At 42.4% G+C, this 16,582-nt stretch overlaps 1 protein-coding gene across 4 annotated transcripts in view; it reads right to left on the bottom strand.

Moving 5' to 3' along the window:
* Positions 1-16,582, bottom strand: part of lrriq1 (leucine-rich repeats and IQ motif containing 1) — a 154,467-nt gene that overhangs the window by 94,963 nt on the left and 42,922 nt on the right. For all 4 annotated transcript variants that reach the window (XM_080191179.1, XM_080191181.1, XM_080191180.1 and 1 more), the window contains one exon: positions 13,089-13,216. In XM_080191179.1, the coding sequence (XP_080047305.1) occupies positions 13,089-13,216 (128 nt within the window). The remainder of the gene's footprint in view (positions 1-13,088; positions 13,217-16,582) is intronic.

The following is a 16,582-nucleotide window of genomic DNA, read 5'->3' as shown; positions in this document are numbered from 1 at the left end:
CTGTATTAACTGTAAAATAATTTAGAAACTGCCTGATGTAACTACAATAAAATGGACTATCCAGGATTGCGACCTGACACTTATTAAAATAGAACTAATGTTTATGGATGCAATACATATTTTGTTAAATATTTGCTCCCTATTAACTGGATGCAGTAGTATAATAGAAGCAAAATACTGTGGATGCTGGAAATCTGAAATAAAAAAACAGAAAATGCTGGATTAACTCAGCAGATCTGGCAGCATGTGTGGAAGGAGATGCAGAGTTAATGTTTCAAATCCATATGACTCTTCTACAGAACTCAGGCTGGAAATATATTTATCTCCCTCTTGAAACCATTCAACAATTCAGACTACACAAAGCGAGCTCCACAAATTCACCACCCTCTGCAAGGAGTGGTTCCTCCTCATCTCAGTTTCAAATCTGCCGCCTCTCAACCTGTACCTGTGACCTCTTGTTCAACATTTCCACATAAGAGGAAACATTTGGTCTACATTTAGTTTATCAATCCCTTTTAAAATTTTATATACAGCAAAGAGATCCCCTCTCATCCTTCTAAACTCCAGCGATTATAATCTCTTCTCACATGTCAACCCTGTCATCCCCAGAATTAATCTGGTGAATCTCCTCTGGGCTGCCTCCAATGCCACCATGTCCTTCCTCAAATAAGGAGACCAAAACTGGCACAGATGTGGTCTCACCAACACCCTATACAATTGCAATAATATAGCAGAATTAAACACTTCTATTAGTGAAATAACAATGCAGCTATTTATAAGTTAAAAGGTAGAAATTATTGTAAGTTGTCTAATGCTGTGGTGTGGTGTGAAGAATCATCACTGCCATACATTGGAAAGAATGATTGCACTTTTGATATTGAACAACCTGAAATTACAGGAAGAGAAACAATGATTATATGCATAAATACTAATAGGCATAAACATGTTCTTGGGAATCACTGCTTTCATTCAAGGACTGAAACATTCAAAAATGTTGGAGCAAGGAATGTTTTTTAAAGTCTAAAGTAAGGGTACCAGAGTAAATAATATACATATTTTCAAAGCAGTTTATTTTGTCCCAAGCATAGAAAAGATTTTCTTCTCTCAGAACTTCAGACTATGTAATAAATATTAGACCTAAATATTCCATTAGTAGCTTGGTAAAGTTATTTTCTTCAGCTTTGGATCAAGCTGAAAGTGACTTAGCAACTCCAAAATAAATGCTGTATATTTTTTCTTGGTCTCTCTGATCCTTTATTGCTGAACTCTTACCAATGTGCATGCTGTATTTGATCCCTTAAGACTTGACCAGGCCTTCCCTTTAAATGCCACAACTATCCATCATATATATCATATATGTAATTTCTTTTAGCAACAATACTGGAAAGGTTCTTGGCAGGTGAAAAGTTACTTTTGATTTCATGGAAAAATCAGTCTTCAGCAAGTGATCAGCAATTTCTAACTGCAAATCTCCTCAGCAACACGATGTAAAGATGTGCGGGTTAGGTGGATTGGCCATGCCAAATTGCTCCTTAGTGTAGGGGGAGCTAGCTAGGGTAAATGCATGGGGTTATGAGGTTAAGGCCTGGGTGAGTTTGTGGTCAGTGCACTTCTTCCCGCTCAGAAAGGATAGTAGGACTAGGGGGCACAGCCTCAAGATAAAGGGGGGGCGGTTTAGAACGGAGTTGAGGAGGAACTTCTTCACTCAAAGGGTGGTGAATCTCTGGAATTCTCTGCCCGTTGAAGTGGTGGAGGCTGCCTCGCTCAATATTTTTAAGACGCAGGTTGATAGGTTTTTGATAGGCAAGGGGATTAAGGGTTATGGGGAGAGGGCGGGAATGTGGAACTGAGCCACAACAGATCAGCCATGATCTTATTGAATGGCGGGGCAGGCTCGAAGGGCTAGTTGGCCTACTCCTGCTCCTATTTCTTATGAATGGCCTCCTTCTGCACTGTAGGATTCTAATGTCTAATGTAAGCAGCTACATACTGTGCCATTTGATCACTGTTGCAAACAGGAAATTGCTCACTTCAGTGCCAAAATGTTGCAGGGCATTTTTCAGATGAAGGTCATGACTAGCGTATGAATACACTAGTGTATGAATACAGTACAAAATGATGCATTGCAGAACTGAATCACTAATTTTCTAGCACAACCCAAGGCTGCTCTACTCAAACTATCATTTGGCAGAGTGTTCCACATATATTTTTCCAAATGTTATTAAAGTATAATGATTTAGAAATAATGAATGAATGTCACATTGGTATGGTGTGAGACAATTGCCCCAGACAGAAGCAGAGTAAATCTTTATGAGTATATTTTTGTCAATACAATTGCAATCTGTTCTAAATTAGTGGCTCTTGACCCCATCAGCTTATTGATGCATTTCAGTTTTTATCTGCAGCTTGTCTTTAGTGGGGGACACACAACTCCCTTCTGCAAATAGAAACCTCTTATCTTTTGACAGTCTTTGTTAGATAAGGAAATCCCTGCCTGGAGTAGAGTGTGCACTCCTAGAGTCAAAGCAACAATATCAGATAGTGGAGAGAGCAAAATTAGGAGCACATCAGTGAGTGAGGATATGGGCAGCTTTGTGAATGGGATGTAGAAAGGAGCAATATCTTTAAGAAATGAAGTGAAAAAGAACATCTCCCTAAATGGGAGTTTGAGACGAGCTCCTCTATTAATAATTGCAAATGTTTTAATATCTGAGCTTATATCTTGCAGCATCTAGATGTCAAGGAAGCTCATTTCTACAATACATCTGCACAACTAAAGCGACATGGTGGCGTTCTCACTGCTGCTTACAGCGCCAGGGACCCTAGTTCAATTCCAGCCTTGAGCTACTGTCTGTTTGGAGTTTGCAAGTTCTCCTATAGGGGCTTCCTCTGGGTATTCTGTTTTCCACAGTGCAAAAAATATGCAGATTAGGTGAATTAGCCATGCTAAATTGCCCCTTAGTGTCCCAAGATGTGTAGGTTGGATTAACCATGGTAAATGTGCAGGGTCAGGGGGAGAGGGCAGGGGAGTGGGCCAAGGTAGAGTACTCTTTCGGAGAGTAAGTGCAGACTCGATGGGCCGACTGGCCTCCTTCTGAACTGCATCGATTCTATGAAATGTCTCCTCCTTCCCTTCTTTAGTTTTCACTTAAAGGGACAAACTACTTTCAATCTCATCATTATCACAAAAACATTTTGTTGTCAGTTGTACCAAGGGGTCTTTTCCCTTTCAAGGAAAAATTGCTTAAGAAGTATAGACAGAGTGGTTGCGTGATGGCACGGCTATAGGAAGAGTCACTTGACAGGAATGCAGGAGCTATTCCGGGAGCATGGGCAGAGCAAAAGCATGGAGTAGATGCTTAGCTAGAGAATAAAGTCTCATTTGTTACAAATCCTTTTTGTCAGTGTTTGGGAATCCAGCCCTTAGACATAAGAACATAAGAAATAGGAGCAGGAGTAGGCCATCTAGCCCTTCGAGCCTGCCCCGCCATTCAATAAGATCATGGCTGATCTGTCGTGGCTCAGTTCCACTTTCCCGCCCTCTCCCCATAACCTTTAATCCCCTCGCTTATCAAAAACCCATCAACCCGCGTCTTAAAAATATTTAGAACATAAGAACATAAGAAATAGGAGCAGGAGTAGGCCATCTAGCCCTTCGAGCCTGCCCCGCCATTCAATAAGATCATGGCTGATCTGTTGTGGCTCAGTTCCACTTTCCCGCCCTCTCCCCATAACCCTTAATCCCCTCTCTTATCAAGAACCCATCAACCCGCTTCTTAAAAATATTTAGCGAGGCAGCCTCCACCACTTCAACGGGCAGAGAATTCCAGAGATTCACCACCCTTTGAGTGAAGAAGTTCCTCCTCAACTCCGTTCTAAACCGCCTCCCCTTTATCTTGAGGCTGTGCCCCCTAGTCCTACTGTCTTTTTTGAGCGGGAAGAGTCTCTCCACCTCTATCCTATCCATCCCATTCATCATCTTATACGTCTCAATGAGATCTCCCCTCATTCTTCTAAACTCTAACGAGTACAAGCCTAGTTTATTCAGCCTCTCCTCATAGCTCAATCCCCTCAACTCCGGTATCAGCCTAGTAAACCTCCTCTGCACTCCCTCCAGGGCCAAAATATCCTTGCGCAGGTGCGGCGCCCAAAACTGCACACAGTACTCCAGCTGCGGCCTCACCAATGCCCTATACAGCTGCAGCAAGACCTCCCTACTTTTATATTCAATCCCCCTCGCTATGAAGGCCAGCATCCCATTCGCCTTCCTGACCACCTGCTGCACCTGCAAGCTGGGTTTTTGCGACTCATGCACAAGGACCCCGAGGTCCCTCTGCACCGTCGCCTGCTGCAGTTTTTCGCCACGTAAGTAATAGTCCTTCCTACCATTCTTCCTACCAAAGTGGACCACCTCACACTTGCCAACATTAAATTCCATTTGCCATTTCCTGGCCCATTCGCCCAGCCTATCTAGATCCTTCTGCAGACTCTCCACACCCTCCGCACAATTTGCCTTTCCCCCAATCTTGGTGTCATCAGCAAATTTCGACACCCTGCACTCGGTTCCCTCCTCCAGATCATCTATATAAATGGTAAATAGCTGAGGCCCCAGCACCGACCCCTGGGGCACCCCACTAGTCACCAACCGCCAATCCGAATAGCACCCATTGACCCCCACTCTCTGCCTCCTATTTGACAACCAATCCTCTATCCACGCTAACACCCTACCCCCAACTCCATGTCCCCTGACCTTCTGCAATAACCTCTTGTGAGGTACCTTGTCAAACGCCTTCTGAAAATCCAGAAAGACCACATCCACCGGCTCTCCTCTATCCACTGCCCTAGACACATCCTCATAGAACTCCAGTAAATTTGTCAGACACGACTTCCCTTTAATGAAACCGTGTTGCGTCCGCCCTATCAAGCAATTCCCTTCAAGATGCCTCGCAATTTCCTCCTTAATGACGGATTCTAACATTTTACCTACCACAGACGTTAAACTAACCGGCCTATAATTCCCCGCCTTTTGCCTGGCACCCTTCTTAAACAACGGCGTAACATTAGCCGTTTTCCAATCTTCCGGCACTTCCCCGGAATCCAGCGACGTCTGGAAAATAACCACCAAGGCATCCACTATCACCTCCGCCATTTCTTTCAGAACCCTCGGATGCATTCCATCCGGTCCTGGGGACTTGTCCACAATCAGCCCCTCCAGTCTGTCGAGCACCACCTCTCTAGTAACAGTAATGTCATTAAGACCCTCCATTCCTACCACCTTTCCATCGCTAACACCCGGCAAATTATTCACGTCCTCCTCCGTGAAGACAGAAACAAAAAAGTTATTCAAGACCTTAGCCATATCCCCATCCCCTACCACTAGCTCCCCTTTCTCATCCTCTAAAGGACCAACGTTCACCCGAGCCAGCCTCTTCCTTTTTATATATTTATAAAAACTCTTGCTATCCTTTTTTATATTAAGTGCTAGCCCAGCCTCATAGCTTCTCCTACCCTCCTTTATCAACTTCTTTGTCAATCTTTGTTGACATTTAAACCTTTCCCAATCCTCTTCTCGCCCACTGCTCTTAGCTACTCTAAATTCCTCCGCTTTTAATTTAACACTTTCCTTCACCTCCTTCGTTATCCACGGCTTATTACCTCTCCTCCTACTGTCCTTTTTAACCATCGGAATAAATTTCTGCTGAGCACCAAGAAAGATCTCCTTAAAGATCCTCCACTGCTCCTCAGCAGACCTACCTTCCAACGCACTCCCCCAGTCCACATTTGCCAATTCTTCTCTCATCCTACCATACTCCCCTCTATTCAAACAAAGGACGCGTGTCCGGGAACCCACTTTCTCCTCCTCCATCTGCACCAGAAACTCCACCATACAATGATCACTCTCTCCAAGAGGATCCTTCACCGCAAGGTCCCTAATTCTACCCGCCTCATTACATAGCACCAGATCCAAGATAGCTCGCTCCCTCGTCGGCTCCAACACACACTGTTCAAGGAAATTATCCCGGCAGCATTCCAAGAACTCCTCCTCGAGCCCACCTCGTCCAACATGGGTCGACCAATCAATATGCAGATTGAAATCTCCCATAACTACTGCCGTCCCATTCCTGCACGCCGCACTTATTTGCGTGTTAACAGCCCGCCCCACCTCCAGATCATTATTCGGGGGCCTATAGACGACACCCACCAGCGTCTTCCTCCCTTTGCTGTTCCTAATCTCCACCCACAACGATTCCACGTTCTGCTCTTTGGCTCCGATATCATCCCTTGCTACCACCTTGATACTATCCTTAATCAGCAGAGCTACGCCACCCCCTCTTTCCTCCTGCCTATCCTTCCTAAACACTTGATAGCCCTGTACATTCATCTCCCAGTCCCTGTCACCTTGCAGCCACATCTCTGTAATGGCCACCAGATCGTATCCATTTGTGTCGATCTGCGCCACCAGCTCATCCACTTTATTCCGAATGCTTCGTGCATTCAGATAAAGCGCTTTCATCCCAGCCTTCACCTGGACCCTATTTGCCGTAACGCCACCAATTGGGACATCCTTGGCCTCTTGCCTTACCTGTACCCTATCCTTAACTTTAGACCTCGTAGCGTCACCTACCCTCGCACCCTCCCCCCCCCTAATTAGTTTAAAGCCCTGTCTACAGTCCTCTTTACTCGATTCGCCAACACTCTGGTCCCAGCACGATTCAGACCAACCCCATCCCGCCCGAACAAGTCCCACCTACCCCAATACTGGTGCCAATGCCCCATAAATTCGAACCCATTCCTCCCACACCAATCCCTGAGCCACCCATTCACTTCCTTTATCCTGTCAACCCTACGCCCGTCTGCACTCAGTTCAGGCAGTAGCCCAGAGACGACCACCTTGTCGGTTCTACTTTTTAATTCCATTCCCAGCTTCTCATACTCCCTCCCCAGATCCTCAGTCCGCACTTTGCCTACGTCGCCGGCACCCACATGTACTACAACGACCGGGTTCTCACCCTCCCACTCCAGATTCCTCTGCAGCCCAGCTGCGACATCCTGTACCCGAGCACCAGGCAGACAACACACCCTTCTGTGCACTTTGTCATTGTGACAAAGGACAGTGTCAATACCCTTCACCCCACTATCCCCAATCACTACTAAGTTCCTTTTCCATTTCTCTTTGCCTATGTCCTGCTGCATCACTGTACCGTGTGCAGTTTGCTCACCAACCTCACCTGCCTCGTCCTCTTCCAGACTGGAAGCAAGAACCTCAAACCTGTTATGCAGATTAATAGGCTGAGGCCTCCGCTCCTCACCCCCCTTCCTCCTCCCAGCAGCCCCCTTTTGTCCCTGACCCTTAGATTTAGCCAGTCTAGGGGCACCCTCTCTCCCCCTGATGAGCCTCAGTGTCTGTAGCTCAGAGGCCAGCTCATCCACCTTGAGCTGGAGCTCCTCCAGCAACCTGCACTTACTGCAGACATGGTCACTGGGGAGGACCCTGGGGTCCACCAGTTCCCACATCATACAGAAACCACACATCACATGCCCCTCCATTATTCACTGTAGTTTTTTATAGCAAGGCAGCCTCCACCACTTCAACGGGCAGAGAATTCCAGAGATTCACCACCCTTTGAGTGAAGAAGTTCCTCCTCAACTCCGTTCTAAACCGCCCCCCCTTTATCTTGAGGCTGTGCCCCCTAGTCCTACTGTCCTTTCTGAGCGGGAAGAGTCTCTCCACCTCTATCCTATCCATCCCATTCATCATCTTATACGTCTCAATGAGATCTCCCCTCATTCTTCTAAACCTAGTTTATTCAGCCTCTCCTCATAGCTCAACCCCCTCAACTCCAGCATCAGCCTAGTAAACCTCCTCTGCACTCCCTCCAAGGCCAAAATATCCTTGCGTAAGTGCGGCGACCAAAACTGCACACAGTACTCCAGCTGCGGCCTCACCAATGCCCTATACAGCTGCAGCAAGACCTCCCTACTTTTATATTCAATCCCCCTCGCTATGAAGACATGATGGGTGGGAGTTTTTGGCCATGCTTACCCCAACACTGGAAAACCCCACCTGAGGTCAACGGATCTTTCCATAGTCACCCCCCTCGCCAACTATGATTCCCATGGCGGAATGGGAAAATTCGCCCGGTGTCAAGAGTTGACAGTATTGCACAAGGACTTTTCCACATTGCAATATTGTTGTCAAAGACAAGCGGGTCAAACAGTTGGGAGAAGTTTTAGAAAGAATAGTGTATTTATTGAAGTGTTGCATTATCTAGCAAATCAGAAAAAGGACAAGCTTACACGATACTAAATTTAGCAGACGACTTTCTCTGTATGAAAAGAGACTGGCATTCAACACAAAAGGAAATACAAAATCTTCAATGGGTGCAGAAATATCATAAAATCATGACATATAAGACAACCCATTTCTCCAAAAATCATTTTTTTTAATGTACTCAGCATAAGTATCACCTTCCTCTTCAGCTGTGACATGCTACATTCATGTTAATAGTCAGGCTTGGTTACCTTACAAATACCTGTTTTATATCCCAGAACCTTACAACTGGGCGTAGGGGATCAATCAGGTGATCATGGCTGTTCTACAAAGATGCGTGCAAGTTTAAGGCAGGCCTACTCTTTGCATTGGAAGCAGCTGACATTTCAAAATGGCAATCACCTATACCCACAACGGCATTACACTTTTATTTCTGAGATATGAGTCTATCCCTTTTTCAGAGGAATTTTTCCAGACTTCTACTGTCAATTTATAAGCCAACATCTACAGTGGTGAAAGGGTAATAGGAGGGATGGAACGAATCAAGGACAAAAAAAGGGTTTCGCTACTTAGAGGCAGAGGGCATGACTGGGGTACTAAATGAATACTTGTATCTGTCAAGGAAGAAGCAGCTGCCAAAACCATTGTGTAAGAGGAAAAAATTGAGATACTGTAAAGGTTAAGTATTGAGAAAGAGCTATTAGAAATGCCTTTTGTACCAGAATGATAAGTCACCAGAATTGAATGTGATGCATCCAAGGATACTGAGGGAAGCAAGAGTGGAAATGACGAAGTAATTACAAAGGCCTAATTTTCCAATGTTCCTTAGATTGGTGGTGCAAGAGAACTAGTGAATTTCAAATGTTGCACACATGTTCAAAAAAGGTATAAAGATAAACTCAGCAATTATAGGCCATTCAGCCGAAACTTACTAGTGAGAAAACTTTCAGAAATGATTCTCTAGGACAAAATTAACAGCCGCTTAGACAAATGTGGATTAATTTAAGAAAGCCGGCATGAATTTGCCAAAGGTAAATCATGCTTAATTAACCTAACTGAAATTTTGAATGAGGTAATAGTGAGAACTGATGAGGGTAATACAGCTGAAGTGGTGTACATGGATTTCCAAAAGGCATTTGAAAAAGCTTACTAGTAGTAATGCTGAAGCCCATTGAATAAAAGGTACAGTGACTGCATAGATTTCAAAGTGGCTATGTATTAGGAAAGAGACAGAAGTGTTGAATGATTGTTAATCAGACTGGTGACTGGTTCCCCTGTGATCAGTTCTAGGATCATTGTTTTTCTTGATATGTATTAATGACTTAGACTTGGATACACAGGGTACATCTCCAGAATTTGCAGATGACACAAAACTTGGATGTTGAACTGTGAGAAGGATATTGATAGGCTTCAAGAGGATTTGAATTGGCAGAATGGGTGGACCCATGGTAGATGAGCTGTGAAGTGATACATTTTGGTAGGAAGTACGATGAGAACATAGAACATTACAGCGCAGTACAGGCCCTTCGGCCCTCGATGTTGTGCCGACCAGTGATGAGAGGCAATATAAGGACTGCAGTGGATTAAGAAGGAAGCTCAGTAGCACCTTCTGAAAGGCAATTAGAGATAGACAATAAATGCTGGCCTAGACAGGGAAGCCCATATCCTGTGAATGAATTAAAAATATACATAACGAGTACAAACCAAAAGGAACAGAGTAATTTGTGCTTATATGCACAAATCACTGAAGGCCGCAGGATTGGTTTAGAAGTGGTTAAAATGACACATAGGATCCTACACTTTATAGAAGCATAGAACTTATGATGAATCTTCATAAAACTCTGGCTTCCCCAAATGTAGTAATGTGTCCAATTCTGGGAACTGCACATTAGGAAATATGTGAAGGCTTTCCCTCAATGTGGATGGCCATAAAACATTAGATAAGGGTCATGGGTGGAGGGGGGGACTGGTGGTGTTAAGATGGCTGCGCGGGCTCATTGGGCCGAAGGGCCTGTTTCCCGGGCTGTTTTTGTTCTTTGTTGTTCTTTGCTTTTGACAGTGTGTAGAAAAGATTTACAAGTATCTTTCCAGGTATGAAGAATTTCAGCTACATGGATAGAAGGGAGAAGCCAGCGCTGTTCTCCTTAGGAGCAAGATGAACTGTGTTCAATACGAAGACGGCTAGACATAGAGTAGATGGAGAGAAACTGCTCTCAATGATGGAAGGTCAAGAACCAGAGAACACAGATTTATTATGATTAGCAAAAGAACCAACCGCGACATGAAGGTAAACCTTTTTACACTGTGAATGGTTATGATCTGGAAGACACTGACTGCAGGCAGATTCAACTGGGGCTTTTAAAGCAGAATTGAATAAGCAGCTGAAGAGAAAGAATTTTTGGAAGGCTATGGGTATAGGGCAGGGAAATGGGACTAACTAAAGCTTTCCATTGGAGCGCAGGACAATCAACTGTAAGTATTCTGTGATCCTATCTCAATAGTCAAATGCAAACCAACATTTAAAATCCATTAGGAGGAAGATGCAAATTGCTACCATTAACCTTCCAAATAACATGTCGATGTTACAAGGCTACTAAGAACAACATTCATTTACTATCACAGAAACTATTAACCTCAGGTCAAGTGTAATATCCAGTTAAGTAGTTTTTGATCTAGAAAAAACTAAGTTACATATAATGAACCCATTTGGAAAAAAAAATCATATATCAAACATAAGATCTTTTTTGTGAAGGAACCACTAAAGGTTTATCATATTGCACCATATAGATGTAGAAAACACAACAATTTAATATTGCTTAATGTTACTTTTCATGGGATTGCCGAGATTTACACAATTACCATTTATCCTGAAATTCAGATCGTTTAAGGAGAATTTCAAAAAGTTCCAACTTCTGTTTAGCATCTACTTTATAATTTGTCCAAAACATTTTTATTAATGTATATTCATCACTGATAAAGATCGGTTTCTGTTTAAACTCAACTTTCCAGCTGTCAAATTTGGGATGATCTACATGCAGAGTTCCACTATATAAATCTTGAGCAATTTTAAAATTGGTTCTGGGCTTTTTCCCTTCAAGTTTCAATCCCAGATCTGCTGGAACACTCCCTAAAAATAGAAGAGCCAAGAATTTAATTGGTTTTTCTCATCACATTTTCTTATGCATTTGTTTCAGCAAACAATGTACACAAGAAAGAAGGGGAAAAAAGCACAGGCTACATACGCTTTCATATTGTTAAATGAACAATATATGACACTGATGTAAGGAAGCATATTGTAGCAATTATACTCTAAGGCCTCTTGCTTGGATGTTTATTTGGACATGACAGTGGTGACAATAATGAAGAGTAATGTATCATTAAAGAGATTAAATATTGAACATCTTTGATGTTTAGGTAGTGATCTTCCCTGTCACTGAAAATTGATGTTGACATTTCTGAAAAGAATCATCAGCAGATATTAAATGGATTCAAGTTGTAGTGAGTACGTAACATTATTTTGAGTCAAATGAACTAACAACACATGCCATTTGCACACTGTGAACTTCCAACATATACATTGATTAAGAATCTGATTGTTGCTGACCAGCCTAAACATAAATGCATGAGGAATTTGCCAAAAAAAAGTTGATCCCAAAATACCTCATATTTGCAGAATTGTTCAAGTTTAAGGGAAGTTGACAATGTTATTTGATTCATCTAAGAACTGAGGAAACTGTGCAAACTTGTGACTTTAATGAGTTTTTCAGCAACATAATAAGGAACCACAATGTCTGCTGTTTAATGGAAACATCACTGGAAGATGGATGCATGCCCTATGTAGACTCTCAAACAGCACTTGGGATGGGGATTACTAACAGGGTGCTGGTGAGTTGGATGCCGCGGGTTCAAACAGTTCCAGAGTGAACAGAATTCCACAACTATGTTATGGGGGTCTTACCTCTCCAGAGGTCTACCCTGGCTATCCAAATTAATCTACAATGTTCAGTCCTACTACGATGACCAGGTCTTATCTGCACATCAAGGAAGTGATCATAACATTGCGCCCCACTGGTCAATGGGCAGGACGAATTGATAACATCATAAGAGAGCTGAGAAATTCATGCCTGAGTTCTCACTCTCATGATTTTAATGGCACTGGATATATTAATTCAATTTATTTAAAAGCTAATTTGAATAGAATTAGCGAGCGCAGAACGGAATCATCCGGCCTCTCTTGCCTGTGTGACCTTACCGGGGAAGTTTCTTACATGTGGTTCCCCCATTAACAGAGGCCATTGAGACCCCTCGGGGTGATTGGGGCAAAGGAGGAGGATGCTTTTGGGTAGTGCCAGTTTGGCACTGCCAGCCTGGCACCCTGGCAGTGTCAGCCTTGTACCCTGGCACTGCCCACTGGGCACCCTGGAACTGTCAGCCTGGCATATTGGCAGTGCCCACCAGTCACCAGACAGAGCCAAGGGGGCATCTTGTCATTTTTGCACAGATGGGGAACCATCCTGCCTGTGTGAAATTTCTAGCTTAGCATTTTATTTGTAAACTCTGCTACAGAGAAGTGCAACATTCTATTTTGTGGCAGTTCTTCACAACATAAAAACAAGCACAGTGCATTTTGCTTTGGCATTTCTTCTTTCTAATATTAATTACCATATCAACAAAACACATATTGAAGACAATCTTTATCCAACATATGAAGGAACTGAATCCAAAAAGGTGAAGGCCATTCTACTCGCCAGGCAAATAAATGTCAATTTTAGAATATTTAAGTTACATTTACAGTTACTGTTATCTCAGATCTTACCTGTTCTGAGAAACAGAGAGGTGTTGAAGCATTGGTAGCCAGTATTCAGACATCACATTTAGAGAGGAGATGCTATTGTCATCTAGATGTAACTCCCGCAGTAATACATGATTTCTCAACCTGGGCAGCTGTAGAAAAGATGAAAGAAATCTGGGAAATTTCATATACAAAGTAATTGCCTTAAACAATAAAAATTGATCTGTAGTGATCATATTATCTGTAAATTTATTTTTTCAAGTCTCCTTATATAATAAGGTCTTTTACTGTAATATTAAATAGTGTACAATTTTGGGCAATAGTTTATGACATGGGGTTGAGAAACTTATTTATTTGATAATAGACTCACAAGCTTTCAGGGTTAGCCCCTTCGTCAGGTGACGAAGCGAAGGGGCTAACCCCGAAAGTTTGTGAGTCTATTATCAAACAAATAGGTTGGACTAAAACCTGGTGTTGTCAGACTTTTTACTGTGTTTACGCCAGTCCAACGCCGGCATACCCACATGTTGAGAAACTTACCAGCCATGATTGAATGGTAGAGAAGATCCGATAGGCTGAATGGCCTAATTCTGCTCCTATATCTTACGACTTATGGACATGTTTGTTGGAATGGAGAATGGCAATTTCTGAACAGGGCTAGGCTTTAGTTAATCAAAAAACCTGTGTAAAGACCTAGTTTTCAAAAATCTGCAACTTGATCTGATCAAACAGACGTAATGAGTCAGCACTTGCTTTCTAAATGTGTCTGTGAGCCACACTAAGGCAAATGTACTCTTATGTATAGCACACACTTCCTGGCTGCATAACCATACTTCATGTATCACAATTTTTCTGTCATTATTTTTAAGGAAATGTTTATGAAGAAAAATCTCTTAATAGTTGTCCATCATGCTGTGATTACTGGTTGACCTTTTATCACTGGAGAATAACATCAAACATCTCTACTCCATCACCACCTTCTCCCTGACACGTGGAACCATTTAATGTCCCGTCTGCTTTTCTATCTTCCTGACCCTGTCACTTGTCTCCCACACAGTTGCTGCATTCCAAGTCCGTTTATTCCGAGCTGTGATCATTTTATTCTCCTGTAACATTAGAACTGATTGAATTTATTTCCATTCACAGTCTACTATTCTGCCACTACAGTACCTGACAGCACCACTATATATATTCATATTTTTAACTCCTTTCCCCTTGTTTCTCTGCCTATGACTTATCTTTCATTCCCTCACCTTGCAGTATAAATATCTCCCATTTCTATGCCTTTTAGCTTTGACAAAGGGTCACCTGAATTCAAAACGTTAGTTCTTTTCTCTCCGTACAGATGCTGCCAGACCTGTTGAGATTTTCCAGCATTTTCTCTTTTGGTTTCATATTTTTAACTAACTTTCTCATCAGTTTTTCAAAATCCTCGTAATGCTAAATTCTGTATTGCAAAGGAATGAAGTGTACAGGAATGAAAACATAAAATTCTGGATAAACTCAGCAGTTCAGGCCATCTGTGGAGAGAAACAGAGTTCGAACCTTCTACAGAACTGAATCAGGACAAGGCCGCAAGGATCTGAAGTTAAGTTCAAAAAAGCACGTCAGACACAGACAGGTCCATATGAAGAAATAGAGAGAGAAAATTATGGGGGGGACAGTGGCATACTGGTAATGTCCTAGTAATCCAGTGGACTGGGCTAATATCCTGGGAACATGGGTTCAAATCCCAATGCGGCAGCTGGTGAAATTTCACTTCAATCCATAAATCTGGAAGATAAAGCTAGTCTTAGTAATGGTGACCATGAGGTTATCCTTTATTGTTGTTAAAAACCTATCCAAATCAGTAATGTCCTATAGGGAAGGAAATCTGTCATCATTATCTGGTCTGGCGTACATGTGCCTCGAGACTCAGCAATGTGGTTGACTCTTAAATGGCCTGAAAAGCCATTAAGTTCAGGGGCAATTAGGGATGGGCAACACATGTTGGGTTTCCAGCAAAGCCCACATCCCATGAAAGAATTTTTAAAAATGATGAGAAAAAGAGAGACAAGGAGAATGTATGTCTATGTGGGTCTGTAATGTAAATATATGCATTCACCTGACAAACATTACAAACTTCCCTTAAGTGAATCAGATTTACATCTATAGGAATAATACATGCCAACTAACAATGTTGTGAGATGTGCAGATTAGAATACATTTTTACAGAAGTTTAAAAAATGTTGGGCTAAATAGCCATTGTTTATAACTGAAAATATACATAATACAATTCATGATATAAAACGGCTTATTTAACTAAACACAGGTGGAAGCTCTCTACATAACATCACAGTGACAGCACATCACCATGAGGACTGCACTTGTTCAATGAGAGGTCCATCATCCTCATTTCAAGGTAACTGGCTATTCAGATAGCCAATAAATGCAGTCTTGCCAGACGATGCCCATATTTTCAGAGTACAGTTTTGAAAAATGTTAAATTAAAAAAGGTTGGTTTAGGTCCAGAAACATTTTTAAAAATTAATATTAAATATGAGGAATGACTCATCAGCTTTTTTTTATCATTTTGATGTTGCTTACACACTACAATATAATGGATGGAAGGGAAGCAAGGAATGACATAAGGATATAAAAAAAAGGAAAAGAATGAACAAATTTGTATTTATTAGTACACAAGACAATAGGAGCTCGTTCTACACTGGGTTTGAGGGTTGTTTTATTTGACATTTTAAGTTACCTGAGGATGTCTCAAAATGCTTCGCAACCAATTAAATCATTGTTAATTACAGTTACTGTTCTACCGTAGGTAAATATGGCAGACAGCTTGCACACAAGATCCCCAAAAAAATCAGCAATGAAATAAATAACCACATAATGTGAAGTTGGGTGGGAGACTCGGTTTTACAGCCAGTGTGAATTTCCCAGAGGATCTCCCATCAGTGCCCACTATGGCGGATCAGTGAAAGTGCTGGTGGCTAGAGTGAAACTGATTTCCATCCTGTTAATGAGATGCAGATGAAGGCTTAGCCAGAATCTTCTCCCCACACCTGATTCTCCATGGTGTCAGCAGGAAAACATGCCAGTCCAGGACATGTCTGGAACGTGGCAGGCAGAAGTCAAGATTTACAGGAAGAATGCCTGTAGTTCGGGATGAAGGCTGCCACTGACTCTGGCACAATACAGCAATGGATAGCGTAACATCTATCAGCTGGATATTACAGCTTCAGGGTCATTGAGGAGCCTCAGTATGCTCCTGGAGGTTCAACTTATTTTTTTCATCTCTATTTCCTTCATCTTCTTTCTTCAATGGTGGGTCAGTGAAGTTGAGTGCCTTTTCACTTGGCACCCATATATGACAGCGGACCACACACAGTCAAGCTCACCCTGCCACAGAATATGCTTTAAATTTCTGGATGCATAATTAATGAGCATATGTCATGGTTTCTTGTTGAGCTTTGCAGTGGGAGACACTCTCTGTCACTGCCGCGAGACTTAATCCCAAATGGGAGAAT

Source organism: Carcharhinus amblyrhynchos, chromosome 6 (assembly GCF_965287045.1).
Source record: "Carcharhinus amblyrhynchos chromosome 6, sCarAmb.v2.hapA, whole genome shotgun sequence".
Classification (NCBI taxonomy): domain Eukaryota; kingdom Metazoa; phylum Chordata; class Chondrichthyes; order Carcharhiniformes; family Carcharhinidae; genus Carcharhinus; species Carcharhinus amblyrhynchos.
Note: the sequence above shows the minus strand (reverse complement) of the source record. Positions and strands in the feature narration are given on the sequence as shown.